The 19,712-nt window shown below is 43.9% G+C and overlaps 1 protein-coding gene across 4 annotated transcripts in view; it reads right to left on the reverse strand.

The window, feature by feature from the left end:
• TRPC6 (transient receptor potential cation channel subfamily C member 6) overlaps positions 1 to 19,712 on the reverse strand; it is a 101,836-nt gene that overhangs the window by 31,013 nt on the left and 51,111 nt on the right. For all 4 annotated transcript variants that reach the window (XM_034665630.1, XM_034665632.1, XM_034665629.1 and 1 more), the window contains exon 2: positions 1,692 to 2,466. In XM_034665630.1, coding sequence (XP_034521521.1) covers positions 1,692 to 2,466 — 775 coding nt within the window. The remainder of the gene's footprint in view (positions 1 to 1,691; positions 2,467 to 19,712) is intronic.

Here is a 19,712-nt window from a genome sequence, read left to right on the forward strand (position 1 = left end):
AAACCATTCAGTGAGATAGGTGCTATTATTATTCCCATTTTATGAATGGGAGATTAAACAAGTGTTAAATCTCCTGTGCAAAGTACTTAGCACGGGGCTGAGCATTTAGCAAGCACTCAATAAAACACAGTTATTTCATTTTATGTCATCAAAGGGGAGATCTGGGGCACCTGAAGGGCTCAGTGGGTGAAGCATCTGCCGTTGGCTCAGGTCATGATCCCGGGGTCCTGGGATTGAGCCCCACGTCACTCAGCGAGGAGCCTGCTTCTCCCTCTCCCCCTGCTCCTGCTTGTACTTTTTCTCTCTCAAATAAATAAATAAAATCTTTAAAAAAAAAAAAAAAAGGCAAGATCTGAAAACAGGCCCTTCCTTGACATTTGTAAGCACCCACGCAGCTGAAAGTAAACTTGACTGCATGCAGCCTGAGAGGTAGTCCTCAGTTCCTAGATGAATCCTTAGTCCTTTTAAAGACAAAAATGTAAGGAGCAAAATCGACGCTCCCTAGAATTCCAAAAAGGCTCAGGTGTAATTAGATATTTAAAAGGAGAGCATGCTCAAGTGTGGGGCAACACTGTTCAGTAGGAACCACATCGGCTGATAATATTTAATTGTGTTATTTAATACCTGACCTAAAAAATTGTTTCCAGTTCACTGCTAATTCTCAATCACACAAAACAACACATTTTTTTTAAAAGAAAGAATAAGACCATGGGAATCCATTCACAAATGTTTTCATATTTTAAGTTCTCTGGAATCGACAGGTAAAGTCATGGAAAGTGAGTGTTGGCAGAAGACCATTCGCCAGACGCGGCACTGTGACTCTGGTTCCTTGAAAGAGACACTGAATCTGGCAGGTTGAGTTAACTCTGGGTCACACCACACATTAGTAACTTAGAAGTGTTTGCCTGACCACGTCTGAGCTGGAAAGAGAGGACTGATGGTGGCGCCCGTGCTGGGAATCTGGGCTTTCATCCTCCCAAACGCAGCACCAGCACGTGGCCCGGGCGGCGTCTGGCAGCTCTCCCCATGTACCCAGTGACAACTTCTTTCACAGCTACAAGGTTTTGGTTTTGCTGTTATCTTGCTCTGAAGTAGCTTGTCCCTCCTCAGCATCCCCGAATCCTATGCATTCTGCCCTAAGCAGCTGAAATGCCATCATGCCCGTAACTTCCCTGAGACCCAAGCTGAACTAAACGCTGCTTCCTCTGGACTTGCAGAGCTCATGTGGTCCTTTCACTTCTCTATCACTTCTGTGCATGCGTCTCCCCAGTCACACCATGACCTCCTTCAGCACCTCCCGCCGTGCTCTGAACACAGACCCAGTTCCACGGAAGACGGAACCCGGCTTGGGACCACAGCCCACCTGGATTCTGATCCCAGCTCCGCCAATTACCAGTCATTGGTCTTGGGACTTAATCCCCTTTCTATGCCTCCATCTCTTCATCTGAAAAGCAACTAATATCTTCTCAGGGCTGTGACGTGAATTAGAACAAATGTGAAGTGTCTACAGTATAGCATCTCTAAAAAGTTTTACTACATTTCACGATAACAAAGACCTTGTTCAAAAAACACGGACGGTGATTTCCTGTCCACAGGGACTAACTAGCACAACTCTGAGCACCTAAAGGAAGGTTATGAAGACCCTGGACTCCAGCTCCTGGAGAGCGAAGTCCTCAACGTGGACGACCTACCTTGAACTCTTTCTCAATGTTGGCCAGGACCGCCAGCTCGTTGCTCAGCTCTAAAGCTGTCATGACTGGGTCTTCACTAGACAGTGACAGGTAAGCTGGACTTGCCAGGCCCTTGTAGGCATTAATCCTCGATCTGGAGTGGCTGAAGGAGTCGTGCTTCTGTTTCTGGTTGCACTCACTGCACTTGCAGAAGTAATCATGTGGCCGTTCGATCCGAGCTCCCTTCCGCAAGAGGGTGTGCACAATTTCGTATTCCTGGCAGTGGGCAGCCAGAATGATGGGCGTCACATCATGGGAGAACCGTGTCCCGTCTTCATCATAGGCATAAAAGTCGTCCTGCTGCAGTTCAGACTGGCTGGGGCTGGTGGCGAGCCTCTTGCCTTCTGCAAAAGCTGGATGACTGAGAATGGCTTCCACGATCCGAACGTAACCTTTACTAATAGCGAGAAGCAAGGCGTCCCCAACACGAGACAGGTTTTCTTTCTTGAGAAGAAGTTCTGTGATCTCCAGATGCTCGTTGGCCACTGCCAGCTGCAGGGCATTCTGGCCCATGTAATCCACACAGTTGACATTCAGTGAGAGGCATTCTTCCAACATCTTCCTCACCACCGGGATGTTGCCATATTCAGCAGCATCTAAAAAACGTTCCTCCTCAGCAGATAAGCTCGTTGAGCGATCATTAAACATGTATGCTGGTCCCCGGTTAGCTAACCTTCTCCCCTTCTCACGGAGAATCGTCTGCCGCCGGTGGGCCAGTCTGTTGTCGGTGTCCCGGCTGTAATAAAATAGAAAGATTGGGAACAGATCCTATTAAGAGCGTTTCACTGGGCCAAATGACCTGCCATTCATCTAATGCAGCCCTGAAGTATATTAGATGTTGTCTCACCGTCTCTAGACCAACTATAATATAAATGAAGATGTATTTATTTATTAATGGGTTCCCAGAGCTTCTCCTTTAAGAAAGTCAAGCACTTTGCAGAATTTAATGTTTTCCATTTGGGGTGGAGACTCTGGCAATTCCCAAAATCTCTCTGTGCCATTCACATTGGGATTAATAGGTGTGTTTCAGTCATGGAGGGTGTAAGGCCCAGGAAGACCAATGGTGAAAAAAGTAGAAACTTTTCTGCCCTTATAAATCTTACAGTCTCAGGAGAAATTGGGAATCAGCACAGTGCCTTGTTATCAGCTGTTTGTCACAATAAACCTAGAGCAGGGTCATCTAGCGACGCTTCCAGGACAAAGTTACAGGCTAAACACAGAAGGATGAGTAGGACTCAGGCGAGGGTGTGTTGGCAGCGTGGGGCAGAGGTTGGGTGCAGGTGGAGAGCAGAGGAATCAACCAGATGCGACAGCCCAGGTTTCATTAACAGGCCTTGGACTCTGTGAGGTGTTCTCAAACATCACTGGAAATGAGAATGTGGTGATTAAGGCGTAGGTGGGAAAGAACACTTCTGTGATGGAGACAGTGGTCGAGGAGGTGGCTAGCCTTCAACGTAAGGCTTCAGTCTGGGAATACAAGGAAGCGATGCCTTCTCCAAGCAAATGCTACAATGGGGATTGTGGGAATTATGCTGAGTGAAATAAGTCAAGCAGACAAAGACAATTATGTGGTTTCACTCTTATGTGGAACATANGAAGCGATGCCTTCTCCAAGCAAATGCTACAATGGGGATTTTTTTTCCTTATTGATTTATAACTTTATGTCTTAAAGTTTAAGGCTCAATCCTCACCACTGTCACCAAGCAGAGACTCAAATGGGCAATTTCCTGCAGAACAGGGAAGGGCCACGTTAGGAGGCTAGGGGGCTGAAAAGGAAAAAGGTGTGGTTGCTGATAGATGGGATAGATGTTTCCTCTCTTCATAAATGTTTATAGAGCAATCCCTTGAAAAGCCATCACAAATTTCCCAGTAGGAAGAGAACTTAAATCAGTCTAAAGACCCCATAAACGACCCTCCCCTCCAATGCGGCCTAATTATCTTTCTCTGCGAGTCCTTAACTATCTCAATGCCAACTCTCTTGTCTATGGTAGTGTGATGCCCAAAGAAGTTGCAAGGCGTCAGCAACTCAGAAATGGATTATGGTTGTCTAAGCAGCTCTGAGTATGCTGCCGTGTTCACCAGTGTTTTCCGTAGACTCACTCAACACTGAGCCCTTCAGCCATCTATGGTCTTCTCTTTAAAAGTCACCAGGATGACGTTTTATTAAAGAAGCAACTTAGTAAATTTAAAAAATGACGTCTGGGGGGGTGCCTGGGTGGCTCAGTCCCTTAACCCTCTGACTCTTGATTTCGGCTCAGGTCATGATCTCAGGGTCCGGGGATTGAGCTCCGCCCCAGGCTCTGCACTCAGCGAGGAGTCTGCTCGTTCCTCTCCCTCTGCTCCTCCCACCCCCACCCCGCGCTCGCTCTCTCTCTCTCTAAATAAAATCGTTAAAAATACAAACATAAAAAATAAAAAATAAATAACAAACGATGTCAAGGGCCAATGGCGAGACATATGCCACAATTCCAGTACTTTTTAAAGTGGATCTTTATGTTAAAAATAGAGCTACCCTATGACCCAGCAATTACACTACCAGGTATTTACCCCAAAGATACAGATGTAGTGAAAAGAAGGAGCACATGCAACCCAATGTTCATAGCAGCAATGTTCACAATAGCCAAACTGTGGAAGGAGCCGAGATGCCCTTCAATGGACGAATGAATAAAGAAGACGTGATCCATATATACAATGGAATATTACTCAGCCATCAGAAAGGATGAATACCCACCATTTGCATCGACATGGATGGAACTGGAGGGAATTATGCTGAGTGAAATAAGTCAAGCAGACAAAGACAATTATGTGGTTTCACTCTTATGTGGAACATAAGGAATAATACGGAGGACCATGGGGGAAGGGTGGGAAAACTGAATGGGAAGAAATCAGAGAGGGAGACAAACCATGGGAGACTCTGGACTCTGAGAACCAAACTGAGGGTTGCAGAGGGGAGGGGGTGGGGAGATGGGGTAACCGGGGGATGGGCATTAAGGAGGGCATGTGATGTGATGAGCACCGGCTGTTACGAGCAACTAATGAATTATTGAACTCTACATCAAAAACTAATGATGATGGCTAACTGAACATAATACAAAAATAAAATAAAAAATAAAAATAAAACTACACTAGTGTAAGATTGAGATTTGGCTTTTCTCTCTGTCAGACAAAGTTTTCTTGGATTGTTGGTGTGGTTTTTTTTCTTTTTTTTTGAAGACTTTATTTATTTGAAAGAGACAGAGAGAGAATGAATAGGGGAGGGGCAGAGGGAAAGTGAGAAGCAAACTCCTCCTCGCTGAGCAGGGAGCCTGACACGGAACTCAATCCCTGGACCCTGAGACCACGACCTGGGCCGAAGGCAGACACTTAACTGACTGAGCCACCCAGGCACCCCTGTTGGTCTGTTTTTGGTAAGAAATTATAAACAAAGTTTATTCTTTCTTTTATCTACCCAGAAAGCCGAAGTTTCTATGTTTTGTCTTTACCAGGTCTTTGATCACTTAAGAAAGTTAAAACTTCTCAATATTAAAGGAGATGAATTTTGCTCACAGCTATATAACCTGTAGGATCTCTTATTGCCATCTTGGGTAAATGGATTATTAAATATCAAGTTGTGTAATGATCTGTAATCCTATTTAAGCATGCGCTTTAAACCCTTCCGAGCTTTTTAACAAACTTCCCAAGATTTGATATAATTAAAGTCATTTTGGCTCATTAGGCTTACTTATTTGGTATGTTAAGTTACATGAGAAACATCGTCAAATCAATGATAAATGTTGGGTTACGCTGTGTGGGTAAATGCTAGAACTGTTCCAGAAAGTATATGAAATTCCTAACATTTTCCTGTATCCTGATCTAAGGTCGTCTCTTGACATTCTAATTATTGAAAGGTTGTGTATCACAGATGTAACTAGGTTTTCTTGTCAACTGCATTATAGTGAACTCTCATCAGATCTTTAAAAAAAAATAATAGAGTGGGCCTTGAGATACCATATAAGGAACTTTTGTTAAGTAATGAGGGAATGATTTCTACATCTATTTTGACTTCTATAGCTATTGCTTTGTTTTCAGTTCCAGTTTTAGTTTTATCAAAGTTATGCACATACACAATTTAATTTGCTATAAAAACAGCAACCCTTTGTTCTTCATGTCCCCCTTGTCCTGAACCCCAGAGGCAAAACGTCAACTATTTCAGTTGATTATTTTGTAATTTCAATCCTTGTATCTCTATAACTTAGTAATATTGTGATTTCTGATTTTCCAGGTTTGTCATTTTCTGTGGACTTCCCACCAAAGCTGAGCATTTGGCTGATGTTCACAATCTCCCTCCCCTCGCACACATGTCCACATGCACACACAAACACACTTCACGGCCCATCATTCCACAGTTACAGCGTCAGTCTCTCCAGGTAACTGTGGGGTTCGGATAATGCGGTCTCGTCCCAGATGTGGCAAGCAGCACACCAAGGCATCTTTCCTCGCTTCCCTGTGTCCTGAAACCCAGTAGTTAGAAAGTCTTTTACTGTATTCATATACTTCATGTTCTGTGTACTTATGACTAACTCAACGAAACTCTACTCTCCTTCAATCTAAATCTTCTTTTAATTTATCCAACGTACTATGTGTTTTTTGCATTTTAGCTTCTTGAAGAGGGTCTGCTAACCTGGACCTGGATGTGGTCTCCAGTCGAATGTACGTTGTCTTTGGATCTTCCTTCTGGCACCCTCCCAAGGACTCTCTTCGCTTTGCTTTGGCGTTGGGTTCCTCACGCACTGTATCCCAGACTCTCCACTGAGTTCCTGCTCACACTCCAGCACAGCACGCCCTCCAGCAGCTGACTGAGAAGGTACGCATGGGGCACAGATTTCTTCAGATGTTGCAGGTCTAAACAGGACTTTGTATTATCAACAACCTTATTGGTAGTTTGGCTGGGTGGAGAATTCGAGGTTGACAATAACTTGGAAACAATTCTTCTATTAGATTCTAGTTTTTGTAGTTGCTATTAGGAAATATGATTCTGGATATTCTCTTTGCCTCTGGTGCCCTAAAATTACATCATTTTTTATTGGAGGGAATCTCTTTTCCTCCATTGTTCTGTGTACCCAGTAAATCTTTTCATCTGGAAAAATGTGGCCTTTCTAAGAAATACTTTTTTCTTTTTCTGAGAAATATTTTTGACTCATGTCTCTGTAATTTTGTTCCTGGCTGTCAGTGTAGTTTCTGGGACTCCTTTTGGATGCTGGACGTTCTGGGATTACCATTTAATTTTCTTATCTTTTCTCTCCAATTTTCCAGTTAATTCTGTGTTTTTTTGTTTGTTTTTGTTTTTTGCATTATACTCTGGACATTTCTTTAACTTTATCCTCTGATACATCTTTTGAAAGTTTTTCTCTGCTATTATGTTTTTAATTCTCACCTTCTTGTTCTTTATAACACCTCTGGAACTTTCAAAGGCACATTACCTTCTTTTATCTAAACCCAGAGACATTGGTGATAAAGACTACAGAGACCAGTCGGGGAATTTACTCCTACGCTTCTTTTTAATGAATACTTTGTACTCTCTTTTTTATATCGGAGTTTTTCCTCAAAAAGCTAGTGATCCTTAGTAGATACTCTTTTCCATTAAAAAAATAAGTGTTAGCTCCAATGTCTTTTCGAAAAGAGTGCAATTTTCCCTCAGAAGAATTTGCTAATGTCGGTTTTGGCAAAAGGTGATTCCTGGAGGAGAGTTTCTAGAAGAGCAGCATTACTTCTGAGTTAACAGGATGGAGGATGAGAACCGCGAAGAGGTCACCAAGACTCGTCACAAAAGCAGCCATCCATCATCTTCCTTCCGAGATTCTGAACCCCGTTCCCTTCTCTCTGTCACTCTTCTGGCTTCTAAGAACCCCTCCAGTCCTGCCTCCCCACGTATAACCCCTTAGCTGCTGCTGTTGACCAGAGGAACTTCACACCTGAGGGGGAGGGGAAGCGTCTGCTGAACACAGATACCGCATGAAAAAGAAAAACTAAAATCAAAGGAGAAAAGAGCCAAGATGAGGGGATTTATAAAAGTAAGATGAAAGTACTGTCGAGTGAGGATTCGGGGAGGAGGGGAAGTTCTCGTGCTAGTAAAACAAAACCAAAAACGCACAAAACGGACACAAAACACTAATGACCAAAAGACCAAGAACCGCGTCTCTGTTTTGGTCTTTTTCTTCCATAAGAATGGGTGAGATAATTACTCCAGCCTCTGTCACAGGACCTTTCCAGGGTCAATTGGAATTACAAATGTGGAAAGCACCTAAATTTGGCTTTCATTCTTTCTTACAGCCACAGGAATATGCATTTCTATGAACAAGAAGTTCACAGCTTTACCAGTTCTCAGCCATTATTCAAGTGCAAAACCCACGGAAAGGCAAGGGCTGCAACGGTGATAGAGTGGCTTTTGTCTTTTTAAAGAAAAAAAATTATTATCGGTAACTGTACTCATACCTCAATTTTTAATCTGGTTTCCAGAGTTGTATTCACTCATGTGACAACCTCTAAACTTACACTGAGGTAGGGTTGTGACACCCTTAATTCTAAAATTTTTAACTACTGGTTTATGACTTCCATGCCGATTTATGAGTAACCCTGGCAAGCCACTATTTTTAAGGACATGTCCAGTTTCCTTCTAGACTATTACGGCTTTCATACCTACAGCTTCCATCCTTTTGAGGAAACAGCAAAACCATTTCCACAGAGAACGTTTTCTTCAGTTTTAAAGCATCTCTTATCTACTTGTTGTAAGCACTAACACTAATCCATTGGAAATTTCAGATACATTTTTATAAAAAGGCCTGGATTATCATCTCTTGGGCACTCTGCCGACAGGGGACCCCGATCCAGAATGTGAGATTGCTTTGAGGACAAGGACGGCTGTCCTCCCTGAGTGGGTGCTGACATGAAGGGAGGGCTGCCAGCAAGGTGGGCCAACAAAACCCATACTTTCCTGCCTCCCGACTCCGACTCCCCTCCCCGCACTGCAGTCTGAAAAGGCTCTTTGTTTGGTATTTTGTCACAAGTGGTCTTGCTTAATCCCTGCCTTTCAATGCAAAAGCAAAACAGGTAAAACAACTTTTTAAGACTTTGAAGAAAGATATTTGACGCTGCTGGATTATATTACCCCTCCAAGAGTGGATTTTATAAGGCTATGTTGTAGAACTGTACATTAACTGCAAAGAAACCTAGTAAAATCATCTACTAGAAAGAGGAACAACCACCCAAAGCAATATATCAACAGAAGAGATATTTTCGTTCCAGCTAAAGGGCCCATTTTTGCCAAGTCAGTTCTTCTATTTAAAAAAAATGTTTATTAAGAACTTCTCTTCACCCATTTAGCCACATGTAGCATGACTGGATGTTTAGTAACCTACATTTTCATGTCTATTTTTTTAAAATTTGTCTTATCATAAAACATAAATACCAGTTCTAGGAAGGACTGTAACTAGCCACTGCCCCCTGGTACTCAAATATTGATTAGGTCATGGAAATCAACAGCTTCCACATACCTCACTTTCCTGATTCTTTTTGCCGGCGAAATATTGCCTGTTGCCCCAGAGAGTGAGAGATGGAATAATCCATCTCTCCCGAAAACGCCAGCAACGCAAATTAGCTTCTGAGTCGAATGGACTGTGTGCTTTGAGGCCAGAGCATGTGTAGTAATTCCTCTATTTCCTGTTCGAGGATAATGTGCTCTTACCAAATGGGACTGCTCTTATACAAGCTAAGATTTATGTCAAGTACGTAGCTTGACTTTTTTTTTTTAAAGATTTTATTTATTTATTTGACAGAGAGAGAGACAGCCAGTGAGAGAGGGAACACAAGCAGGGGGAGTGGGAGAGGAAGAAGCAGGCTCATAGCAGAGGAGCCTGATGTGGGGCTCGATCCCACAACGCCGGGATCACGCCCTGAGCCAAAGGCAGACGCTTAACCACTGTGCCACCCAGGCGCCCCTGTAGCTTGACTTTTTATTTTTCCCTTCAAAAATCCTTGCAATTGTAAAATTAAAGCAGGATCCTGCTAAAGCAGGAGCCTGAAGGATGTCAAGGGCATACACCTGTCAGCGCAGGCTGGGGAGCCACCAGGGTCAGATGCAGGGGAGTGAGAACAAAGGGAATGTCACAGCGTGTGCTTTATTATCTGCACAATTACCCAGGGGAAGAACTAAGTTTGAGTATTTAGAGATTAACATTCAACACAACTAGCCATTTTGTGGACCACTTAGGAGGATGAGTGATAAAAGTACTTTTATTCTAATTTTATAACAATGAGACTGTTTTCAATTTGTCTGCTCCATCCCAGGCCACACACACCCATAGCCTTCTCTCAGGGTAAACAATGAGAGTGGTTTTCTCTGTCTCAGGGGAGCAAGGACTGTTTTGCCTTATTCACCAGGAGATCCCAGGGCTTAGCGGGAAGGCACACTGCAAACTGTTAAAGGAACAAAGTTCAAAGCCTGGAGCCCACTGGTTCACATTAAGCCAACAGCAAATACAACCCTTAAAACAAAACACAAAGGTTGAGCTTCAGTGTGTCCTGCTGCATACTCCCTTCAAATCGGCATCAAGGTTAATGGGGACAGAGGAAACTTAAAAAGCACGACTTTTTAACAGCATCTTTGTGACTTGCCTCGATCCTTTCCTGTCACCCTTCCTGCTCTGTCCTCCTGTCCTTCACACCCCACACAGCTTAACCACCCACGTTCACAACGTGTTACCAAATCCTGTGACTTCCACACCGTTTTCAGGAGAGCAAGTCTTGATTTTGATTCAATCAGCTTCAACTCCCCCCGGAGGCGTCCCATCCCACCCAACACTGTCCTTCCGTGTGATGCCTCTGATGCTCGCTCGGGTCGCACTGCGGCCCTGTCGGAGGAGGGAGAGCACACACCTGAACACTGTCACCTTCAGTGGGAAGCCAGCCTGTCTTGCGTAGGTTTCATGTTTTTTGTTTATTTTTATCGCCAATTGACATTTTGCTTTTATAAATTAGAAACCTGAGCCTGTGAGAGGATGAAAACAGGAGTAAATCATGAAACAGTTATGGATCTTTATAAAATAACTAAGTCTGAAATGTCAGTTTCTTGTTAGCTAACAGTTTGTGGATTATTCCACATATCATGTCTTCCTTCTTTGAAATGTTCTTCGGAAGCTCTCTGGGCACATGCGTCTATTTTGATGTATTTTAATAGAGTGCCTCTCGAGACTATTAAGACGTTTATGTGTAATACAAGCAATCTACCCCAATTATCTCATCAAAGAAAGAGGTTTAAACGATTTGCTTCCATTAACAGAAGCCCTCATAGGGCTGCGCGTTACACAACCCTATCTCACATTCCACAAGCAACCTCTGTGTAAGGCAGATTCCAGGCAGGAAGACAAGAGCATACTGAAATTGGGGGGTGTGAGGAGCTAATGAGGAGACTCTGGGAATGTGTGGGCAGGAATTATGGAAATCCAACGTGGTGCCACACTGCACCCTGGTCCAGGACAGCGTTGGCTTGGTCGGGAAGGAGCATAAGGACGACACAGTCACTGCAAGTTAGACAGGGTAACTGTAAGGCAAGGGCCAGTCCCAGAGTCTCTGACCTTCTGTAAGGGCAACGACCAACCCTCAAGGAGAGAGCCGGGGAACTGGTCCCCTGACCTCATTCTTCTGCGCTCTGTTATCCCACAGGGGCCTCCCATGGGCTGCAGCCCACAAAGTCTGCATTGATGCCCATACCCCCACAGGCAGAGGACAGTGGACACGGTGGAGAGCGGACCAGGAGGGCCAAGCCAACATCACCCAGTGCCCGCTCTGAGAGTGAGCCCGACCTCGCCGTGATTTACGCCCTCAGAAACTGCTGCTGGAAACGAGAAGATGGCGCGTGTACAAACGTTTACTATGAATCACAGGTGCAACGGCTGTCATCTCTCTGAGTTTATCTTCCCTTTGAGACGCTGACACGTAAAACACCCACATTCAACTTCAGGCAGTATCTTTAAAAATGAGCCTGTAACTAAGGTTAGTCTACCTGCATTTTAAGTCAATCCTCACAGAAGGCTCAGCACGAGCCACCCTGACGCTGAGGGTGAGAAGGGACATAACGTGACATCACAGAAACATTCGGAATTGCTGAAATTGTGTGTCCAGCACACGCTGAAGCCGCCGACCGGTGGAGCTAGCAGAGCTAAGACACGGGCTTCAGTACGCGGCATGGACACCTTCCCAGCCTCTCCCACAGGGGCCAGGTTGACCCAAGCCTGGCACGTACAGCACAGTGAACACGCAGAGGAAAAGATGACTGGACGACAGTCCATGGGTCACCTTGTTTAGAAGCTGCACTTATGGAATGCCTTTCCTTGCTGATGGGGTATGATTTTAGACACAGCTCTCAAACCTCACATCCACCGTCAGGATTCTAACAGTTCGTTCGTTCGTTCATTCATTCATTCATTCATTCATTCATTCATCAGCTGAGATTGTTACAGTTCCAGGCACTGTGCTAGGCACACGGGACAGACAGCAGGGAAAGACATTCAAGGTAGCACAGAAAAGAGAGAAGTCGATAAGACTACAGAACAATGACTATTATTAAAGGAAAGGTACTGTGTACTATATAACTTAACAACAAGTAGTTCTCAACTCAGTCTGTGTGTCAGGGAGAGCTTTCTGAAGACAGAAGAATGAGGGAGAAGTCAGCAGAGGGGAGGGAGGAGGGGAAGAAGCCGTCTGGGCAGACAGAACCCTACTTGTCTATGCCAGTAGTCCAGAGAAAAGGGAAAGATGTCCATGACAGCTGGAAGGCACCGGGGTTCCCTCCCCCAAGGATTTTCTGGTTACTGGCTCAGCTGAACTGAAGGCGGAGAGGCTCAGGGTTAGAAGCTGGGCTGTGGGTTCCATTGGGGTTCTCAGTTCAGCTTAGGACTCATACCTCAGGGAGGAAGGTGAACATTGAGGTAAACCCCCAGGAGCTAAGGATTCCAATTTAGAAGATTTAAGCTTCAGAACACAAGGGTTGGTGTCTAGCTCAAGGAGTTCTGTTCTGAGAGGTTTGGAGCTTATATCATTCAAGGTCGCCTGTTTAGAAAAATTAAGGACAAATTCAGGGCTGCTGATGACAGAGTTCTTAGGGATCTGGACTTGAGGCAACACTGTGAAACCCATGAGATATTGGAAGAACACAGCGTTGAAGAAGGACTGACTTTTTTGGGAGCCCTGACTCTGCCCCTTGCTCCGGGGTTGTCTCTCGGAGCCTCAGAGTCCGTGGCTGGAACATGGGTGGGTGAGGGAGGGGAGTAGGTAAGCCCTTGCAGGGTTACTGTGCAATTCGTGTTTTGTGAACTTCAGCTGAAGTTAATGGATTATCATCTACAACGGACTTTCAATATCCTTCCTAACTGTCATCATTGAATGCTTTCCGCTCTGAAGGAGTTCTGAATAAACAAGACGGAAGCTAAGGGGCCCCTACCATCTCTACTGTGGGCCCAAAATGCACTGACCCTTCCTTGTTTGTTTTCTTTCTTTGTACACCAACATGCTAGAAAGGCATCATTGCCTTAGTAAATTTTTATTCCTCGGCGTATTCTGTGCTCCAGCCTAACCCTAACCCTGTTCTCATGTTCCGGCTTCCTCCTCACTCCTGGACGGTGTGTTTCCCCTGCCTTTTCTGCAGACATGTGCTCCTGAAACCTGGACTTGCCTTCATACTGTAGTGCCAAATGTCTTAGGAATCTGCAAATGAATGAATAATGGAAAAGAAGTAGGAAAAGAGGAGTGAGTGAAGAGCATCGTGTTTTTTCACATTTTTGAGTTTCTCAAATGATGTAATTCCCTATCAAGAACCTACTTTTACTACACACTTAGAATGTCATTTATCAACAACCAAAAGTGTAACAACCGTATGACACGGACTACATCTGCCACCAGGGACTTAGATTCTGAAAAGCGTATCCTGTTTTTATGAAGGAAGTGTGACTCTTCATGGTCAGACAGCCGAGGGGAAGGCACACAGACCCCTCTGCGGGTGTAACCATACCCGCCTCACTTCCTATAACACGCCAGCCTATTCAGTTAGGATTTCTCCTGCCAGAAGGAAGTAATTGAATCAATAACACACCAGTTTTTAGATCATGGATCTGTGCGAATAAAGGAATTTTATACCTGAATATGAGGACGCTCATAAGACTAAATCCATCAGTTTTTACACACTCACATGATACAACTAAGATCTTCCAATCATCTACAGGGGCAGGTGTTTTTGACGTAGAGAGCAAAGTGTTAGAGAACATTCTAAGTTGTAAATGTTGCCTAATGACCTTCAAAACTAACCATATTCTATTTCTCTGTCCTTCATACCATTCTTAGCATCACAATGTCACGCATTTTTAAGCTACACGATTTTTTTCCCCATCCTGTGGCCAAATTCATAAATTTTCATCAAGCACCCCAGATTCACAGTGGTTAAAAGTACAGATGTTAGAGTAACGAGACACAGACAGGCTCTAGTCTGGCCCCGTGTTGGCTCTGGCTTCCTCCAAAAAGAATTACAATGATCTTATCTCACAGGACTGGTGGGAGGATCACAATATTGTGGAAAATGTTATTTATAGCCCTGGCATAACACTACCCTGCTCTACAACTCTTTTTTTTTTTTTTTAAGATTTTATTTATTTATGTGACAGAGATAGACAGCCATCGAGAGAGGGAACACAGCAGAGGGAGTGGGAGAGGAAGAAGCAGGCTCACAGCAGAGGAGCCCGATGTGGGGCTCGATCCCATAACGCCGGGATCACGCCCTGAGCCGAAGGCAGATGCTTAACCGCTGTGCCACCCAGGTGCCCCTGCTCTACAAGTCTTAATCTCGTAACAAATGTTTGCAGTACTCATCGGAATCACAAGCACTGACGTAAGGATGACGTAAGCCATTTACTACGTGAAAATCCTAAGTGCCCAATACATAGTTCTCATTGTTATTATTGTACAGTATTTTCAAGTAACTTTTACTTACGGCAAACTGAAATACACTTACCCACCTTCAGTAAAAATGAAATAGGGCAATTTGGTAGAGTTTGGTCTTGAGTATACTAACTGTGTCATTAACTTGCAAGCTCATTATATACTTACCCTGATGTTTTAGTTTTATATGCAAAACTATCAGATAAACTCTTATGAACATGTATATTATATTAATTTTACTAGAACTGTGAGGATAAGAACTGACATTTACTGAAGGTTTACTACGTTCCAATCACTTTATCCGTGTTATTTTGTTTAATTTTCACTATAGCTGGTGAAGTTGGCTTTGTTATGTCTGCTTCAAACATAAAGAAATGTTTGGGGATTTGTCCAAAACAGAGAGGTTCACATGAGGAAAAGCATTGATGTTACTCTGTTTTAGGGCAGATGAAAACAGCTAGATGCAATACTCTTAAAAACTGGAGCCCTCTACAATATCTAGAACTAGTTATAAGACACAGAAAACTCTTTCTTAAACTCATACTAAACAGTAAGTGGTAAGATTGTATACGTAGGTTCACAGACGTTGTATTTCATTTTTTAAATCTTATTTTTATTATTGTGAAACATAGAGCTATAATTTTAATAATAAAAATAACACCATTTATACACTCCCCCACCCTGTTCCCCCACCTCAGAATTCGATCACTGATCACCTGGAAAATCCCCGTGTGCCCATTCTGAATTACTGTCTGCCCCTGCACTTTGTCAAGTGGCCGCTACAACACTTTATTTTTATAGCTGTTCCATCTTTGCATGCCCTAAACAACAGACATTATTAGTTTGGGAAAAGTAGATACTTAGCACAAACCCAACAGAAAAGGAAAAGGGAAGGACTGCCACTGTTGGAGGAGAGCTCCCATAGTAAGATGGACAGAGGGATATGTGCCTCACCACGTACCCCCTGCTTGGACAGCTTGTAGGGGCCCCTGTGGGTTGTCGGGGTTGACCCTGAGTCCTGGGAAATACAGAGCTCCCCGGAGCTGCTGCTCTCGACTCTGTCATAGAGATTAAGATCAAAGAAATCCCCTTAAAGGGAAGAGGGGACTCACCTTTTTTTCTACTCTTCCATGATGCCTTTAGGAGTAAGGTTGTTAGCCAAGGTCTTTTGCCTCATGTCCTTTCTTATCTGTATTTTTAAAACCAATTTCACAAAAACGAAACACTGATTTACACTGCAGGCTACACCATGTGAGGAGCCACCATAGCTGGAAAGTCACCACTTTCGTTGAGCCAAGAATGGGGTGCATCTCATTCCACCTGCAGCTCTATTCAGCCATTTGAGGCCTGGTCAGTGAGCCTGGATTTAAAATGGGATTTTCAAGGCGGCTTGAGCTGTGGAAGTTGTAGGACTTCCCTAAAGGAGGTGAAAGGAGGACCACTGACACCACTGGTTTGATAAGACACGAAGCAAAGTAGCTGACTAACCCTCAGAGGCTTCGGAATCACAAGCACAAACAAGCAAGGCCCTACTTTTCTAGGGAAGAGTTATGCTTGTCTTACCCTCCTTCCTTTAGGGTAAAATGAACTTCAGTCCCTGTTGACGCGTCTCCCACCATTTTTATGAACTGCATTATATGCTATGCTAATAAGTCTAAAATTGAGGACCCGGCGCACAGTTCAGCTCTCCTCTGCGCGTCCTACCCTGCAACTCCTTAGCGATGCTGTGAACTGTCGGATGGGTGTAGTCACATCAATGTGGGAACACGCAGGATATGTTTCTGCACCGTTTCCACTTCATCCACCCAGCAATGACGGCAGAACTCGGACGAAATGACAGGTGAACACTTAGAAATGGTCTCTTCCAACTTTCTCACTTCTCAAAGACCTGCCTTCAGTTTTTTGAGAAGAGGTAATGGGCAAAAATTATTTTTTAGTTACATAGATACTTTCTAGGTGAGGAAACGGAGGCCCCAGGTAACTTGCCCAATGCTGAGGAGCCACTTATAACCCTAAACTATTGACACAGAGAGATTTTCTCAGGATGAAGATCAATTTTTTTTTTTTTAAAAGCAGGCTCCAACCCCACCTCAGAGCCTGACATGGGGCTCGATCTCATGACCCTGAGATCCAGACCTGAGCTGAGGTCAAGAGTCCAACGCTTAAACATCTGAGCCACCCAGGGGCCCAGGATATCAAATTTAACAAACAATGTTTTGTTCCCTAGATATTTCCACAGCTAATGTAAAGTTCATTCCCATTTACTGGCCTAGGTAAAAGCTTGTTTGGGTCCATATTCTTCAGCTCTTAGCTGCAGGCCAGGGTAGTGACACAAGCCATGAGTATACTTGCCCACGGACACAACTGAGTTCTTGGCCAACTGGGTAGACCAGATGTTCAGCAGCAGTGCACCCACAGGACAAGCACCATATACCCTCTCTGTCAACGCTTCCCTCCCTCTGAAAGCCATCTCTAAGGGCCATTCCAGTTAATATAATATTTGATTATTTCTTTATTTTAAATAAGTGGAATATCTACCTTCATGGACACTATGCTGAACAACCTTAAGTCAGGTGAGAACTTGTGAAAAAATTCTACGTTATGATGTTTTCTCTAAAACCTGCTTCTTTGATCTTGCTCCCCATTTCATTTAACGGCATTCCCATCTTCTAATTACTCAGGAAAAAAAAACAAAACCCTGGTGTCATCCTTTACTTATTTCTTTCTATGATACCCCAAATACGTTTAACAGGAAATCCTGTCAATGGTACCTTAACATGAATCCAGAGTCTGAGCACCTCTTGCTCTCACTCTAGTTGAGGTCATATTTCCTAGATGGTTGCCATCATCTCCAGCCTGGCTTTCGTTCCCTCCACGGAAGTCTTCTTACTTTTTACTTTAGTATTTTTATTATTTTAATTTAATTTAATTTAATTTATTTTAAAGATTTTTTTTTTTTATTTGACAGAGAGAGAGGCAGTGAGAGAGGGAACACAAGCAGGGGGAGTGGGAGAGGGAGAAGCAGGCTTCCTGCCGAGCAGGGAGCCCAATGCAGGGCTCGATCCCAGAATGCTGGGATCATGACCCGAGCAGAAGGCAGATGCTTAACGACTAAGCCACCCAGGCGCCCCTACTTTAGTATTTTTAAAACATTGTTCATATTCTGCTACCTCCCCCCCCAAACCCTACAACGGCTCCCTGTCTCAAAACAGAAGCTGTCTCTACTACAACCCATGAGGCCTCACATGTTCTGTCCCTGTATTGGATGCACCCACTCCATCCTTCTGCTCCAGCCACACTGACCTCCTTCCTTCTCCTTGAAGCACCAAGCACATATGTGCATTTGCACTTCCTCTACCCTCTGCCTGGGAGATCGTCCCGATACCTGCGGGCACATCCCCAACATCTTCAAGCCTGCACCGAAAAGACACCTGCTCACTGAGGCCTTCCCTCCTGATGACTCAAAAGTAAAGCCCCATCTTTAACATTCTAAGTCTCCACTTTCTGCTTCTCCCCCATCTTACCACCTATCACCACCTATGTTTACCTATTTGACTTCTGTATTATCTCTCTCACAAGAATGTAGTTCCTTGAAGGCATCCTATATATTTCCCAGTGCATTCTCAATGCCTAGAGTTGTACCTGCACCAGTGAGTTCCCAGGAAATGTCTGTCAAATGAAGGAATGCAGGCACAGGGATAGCCTGAATTCATTGCCTATAAGGAAATGAGGGTTTCTTTGGTGCCAACATTACACAAAGATTTTTGAGGAGATCAGTAAAGTCTATAAAGCTCTCCCAGATTAGAAACACAAAAGACAGGGGCGCCTGGGTGGCTTAGTCGTTAAGAGTCTGCCTTCAGCTCAGGGCATGATCCCGGAGTCCTCCACTGGGAGCCTGCTTCTTCCTCTCCCACTCCCCCTGCCTGTGTTCCCTCTCTCTCTGGCTGTCTCTCTCTCTGTCAAATAAGTAATAAAATAAAATCTTAAAAAAAAAAAAAAGAAACACGAAAGACAAAAAGTACAAATTACTCATGCCACGAATGAAAGAGGCATCATTACAGACTCTACAGGTATTAAACAGATGATAGCATATGATAGATACTTATGCCTATAAATTTCACAGCTTGCATTAGCAAAAACATTTTTATTATTTTATTTTTTTAAGAGTAAATTTATTTTAAAAAATTATTATTATTATTTTTTGTTTTAGAAAGAGAGAGAGCACACGAGCGGGGAGGGGGGAGGAAAACAGAGACTCTTAAGCAGGCTCCAGCTCATCAAACAGCCCAACATTTCAGTGGTTCTACATTTGAGATAAAAAATACATCTGATCACAACTCAAATACTCTCCTGTACTTGAAATGATCATTTAAGGCACGTGTGTGTGGGTAGAAAAGAAAGTTGTTTAAAATTTTTCTGATGTTATACAAAAGATTAAGAATGGATACAGTGATTATATGTGAAATTTTCTAACCCTTCCATGTCATTTGAGGAAAATATTCTTTCCTCTCTTACTTCTCCCGGTGTTCCTTTGTCATTTTAAAATTATAATGCCTGTTAATTTGGGAGGGATCTCTCCCAGCAGATGGGTTTTGTGCTTGCCAAAGTCAACAGAGAATTACTCACTGCTACAGTTGCCTTCCTCCTAATGATTCAGTAGCATTCCTTCCATCTAAAAGCAGCTTCTCATTCATACTTCATTTAGCGGCAACCTTTGGGCAGACAGGCTTGAGCGATGGAAAGGAGAAAGGTCCCTGGCGACTACAGGGCTGAGCACATCAGAGGACCCACCTCAGAATACCCACAGGCCTTAACTAACCAACGGGTTACTGACAACGACACAGCGCCCCACCTTCCTGCTTCAAAAACAGCCCCCACCCACTGCCTCTTCCCGTCCTGCCCACTGCTCCCTGGTGGTGTATTCAATAAACCTCCATCTCCTTTGTTCATGGCCCCCCTTGCACCACTGCCTACCCCACCACCCGCCAGTCAATGTCCCACATTTGGGGTCCCCATCCCATC

This window comes from Ailuropoda melanoleuca, chromosome 8, assembly GCF_002007445.2.
Source record: "Ailuropoda melanoleuca isolate Jingjing chromosome 8, ASM200744v2, whole genome shotgun sequence".
Taxonomy (NCBI): Eukaryota; Metazoa; Chordata; class Mammalia; order Carnivora; family Ursidae; genus Ailuropoda; species Ailuropoda melanoleuca.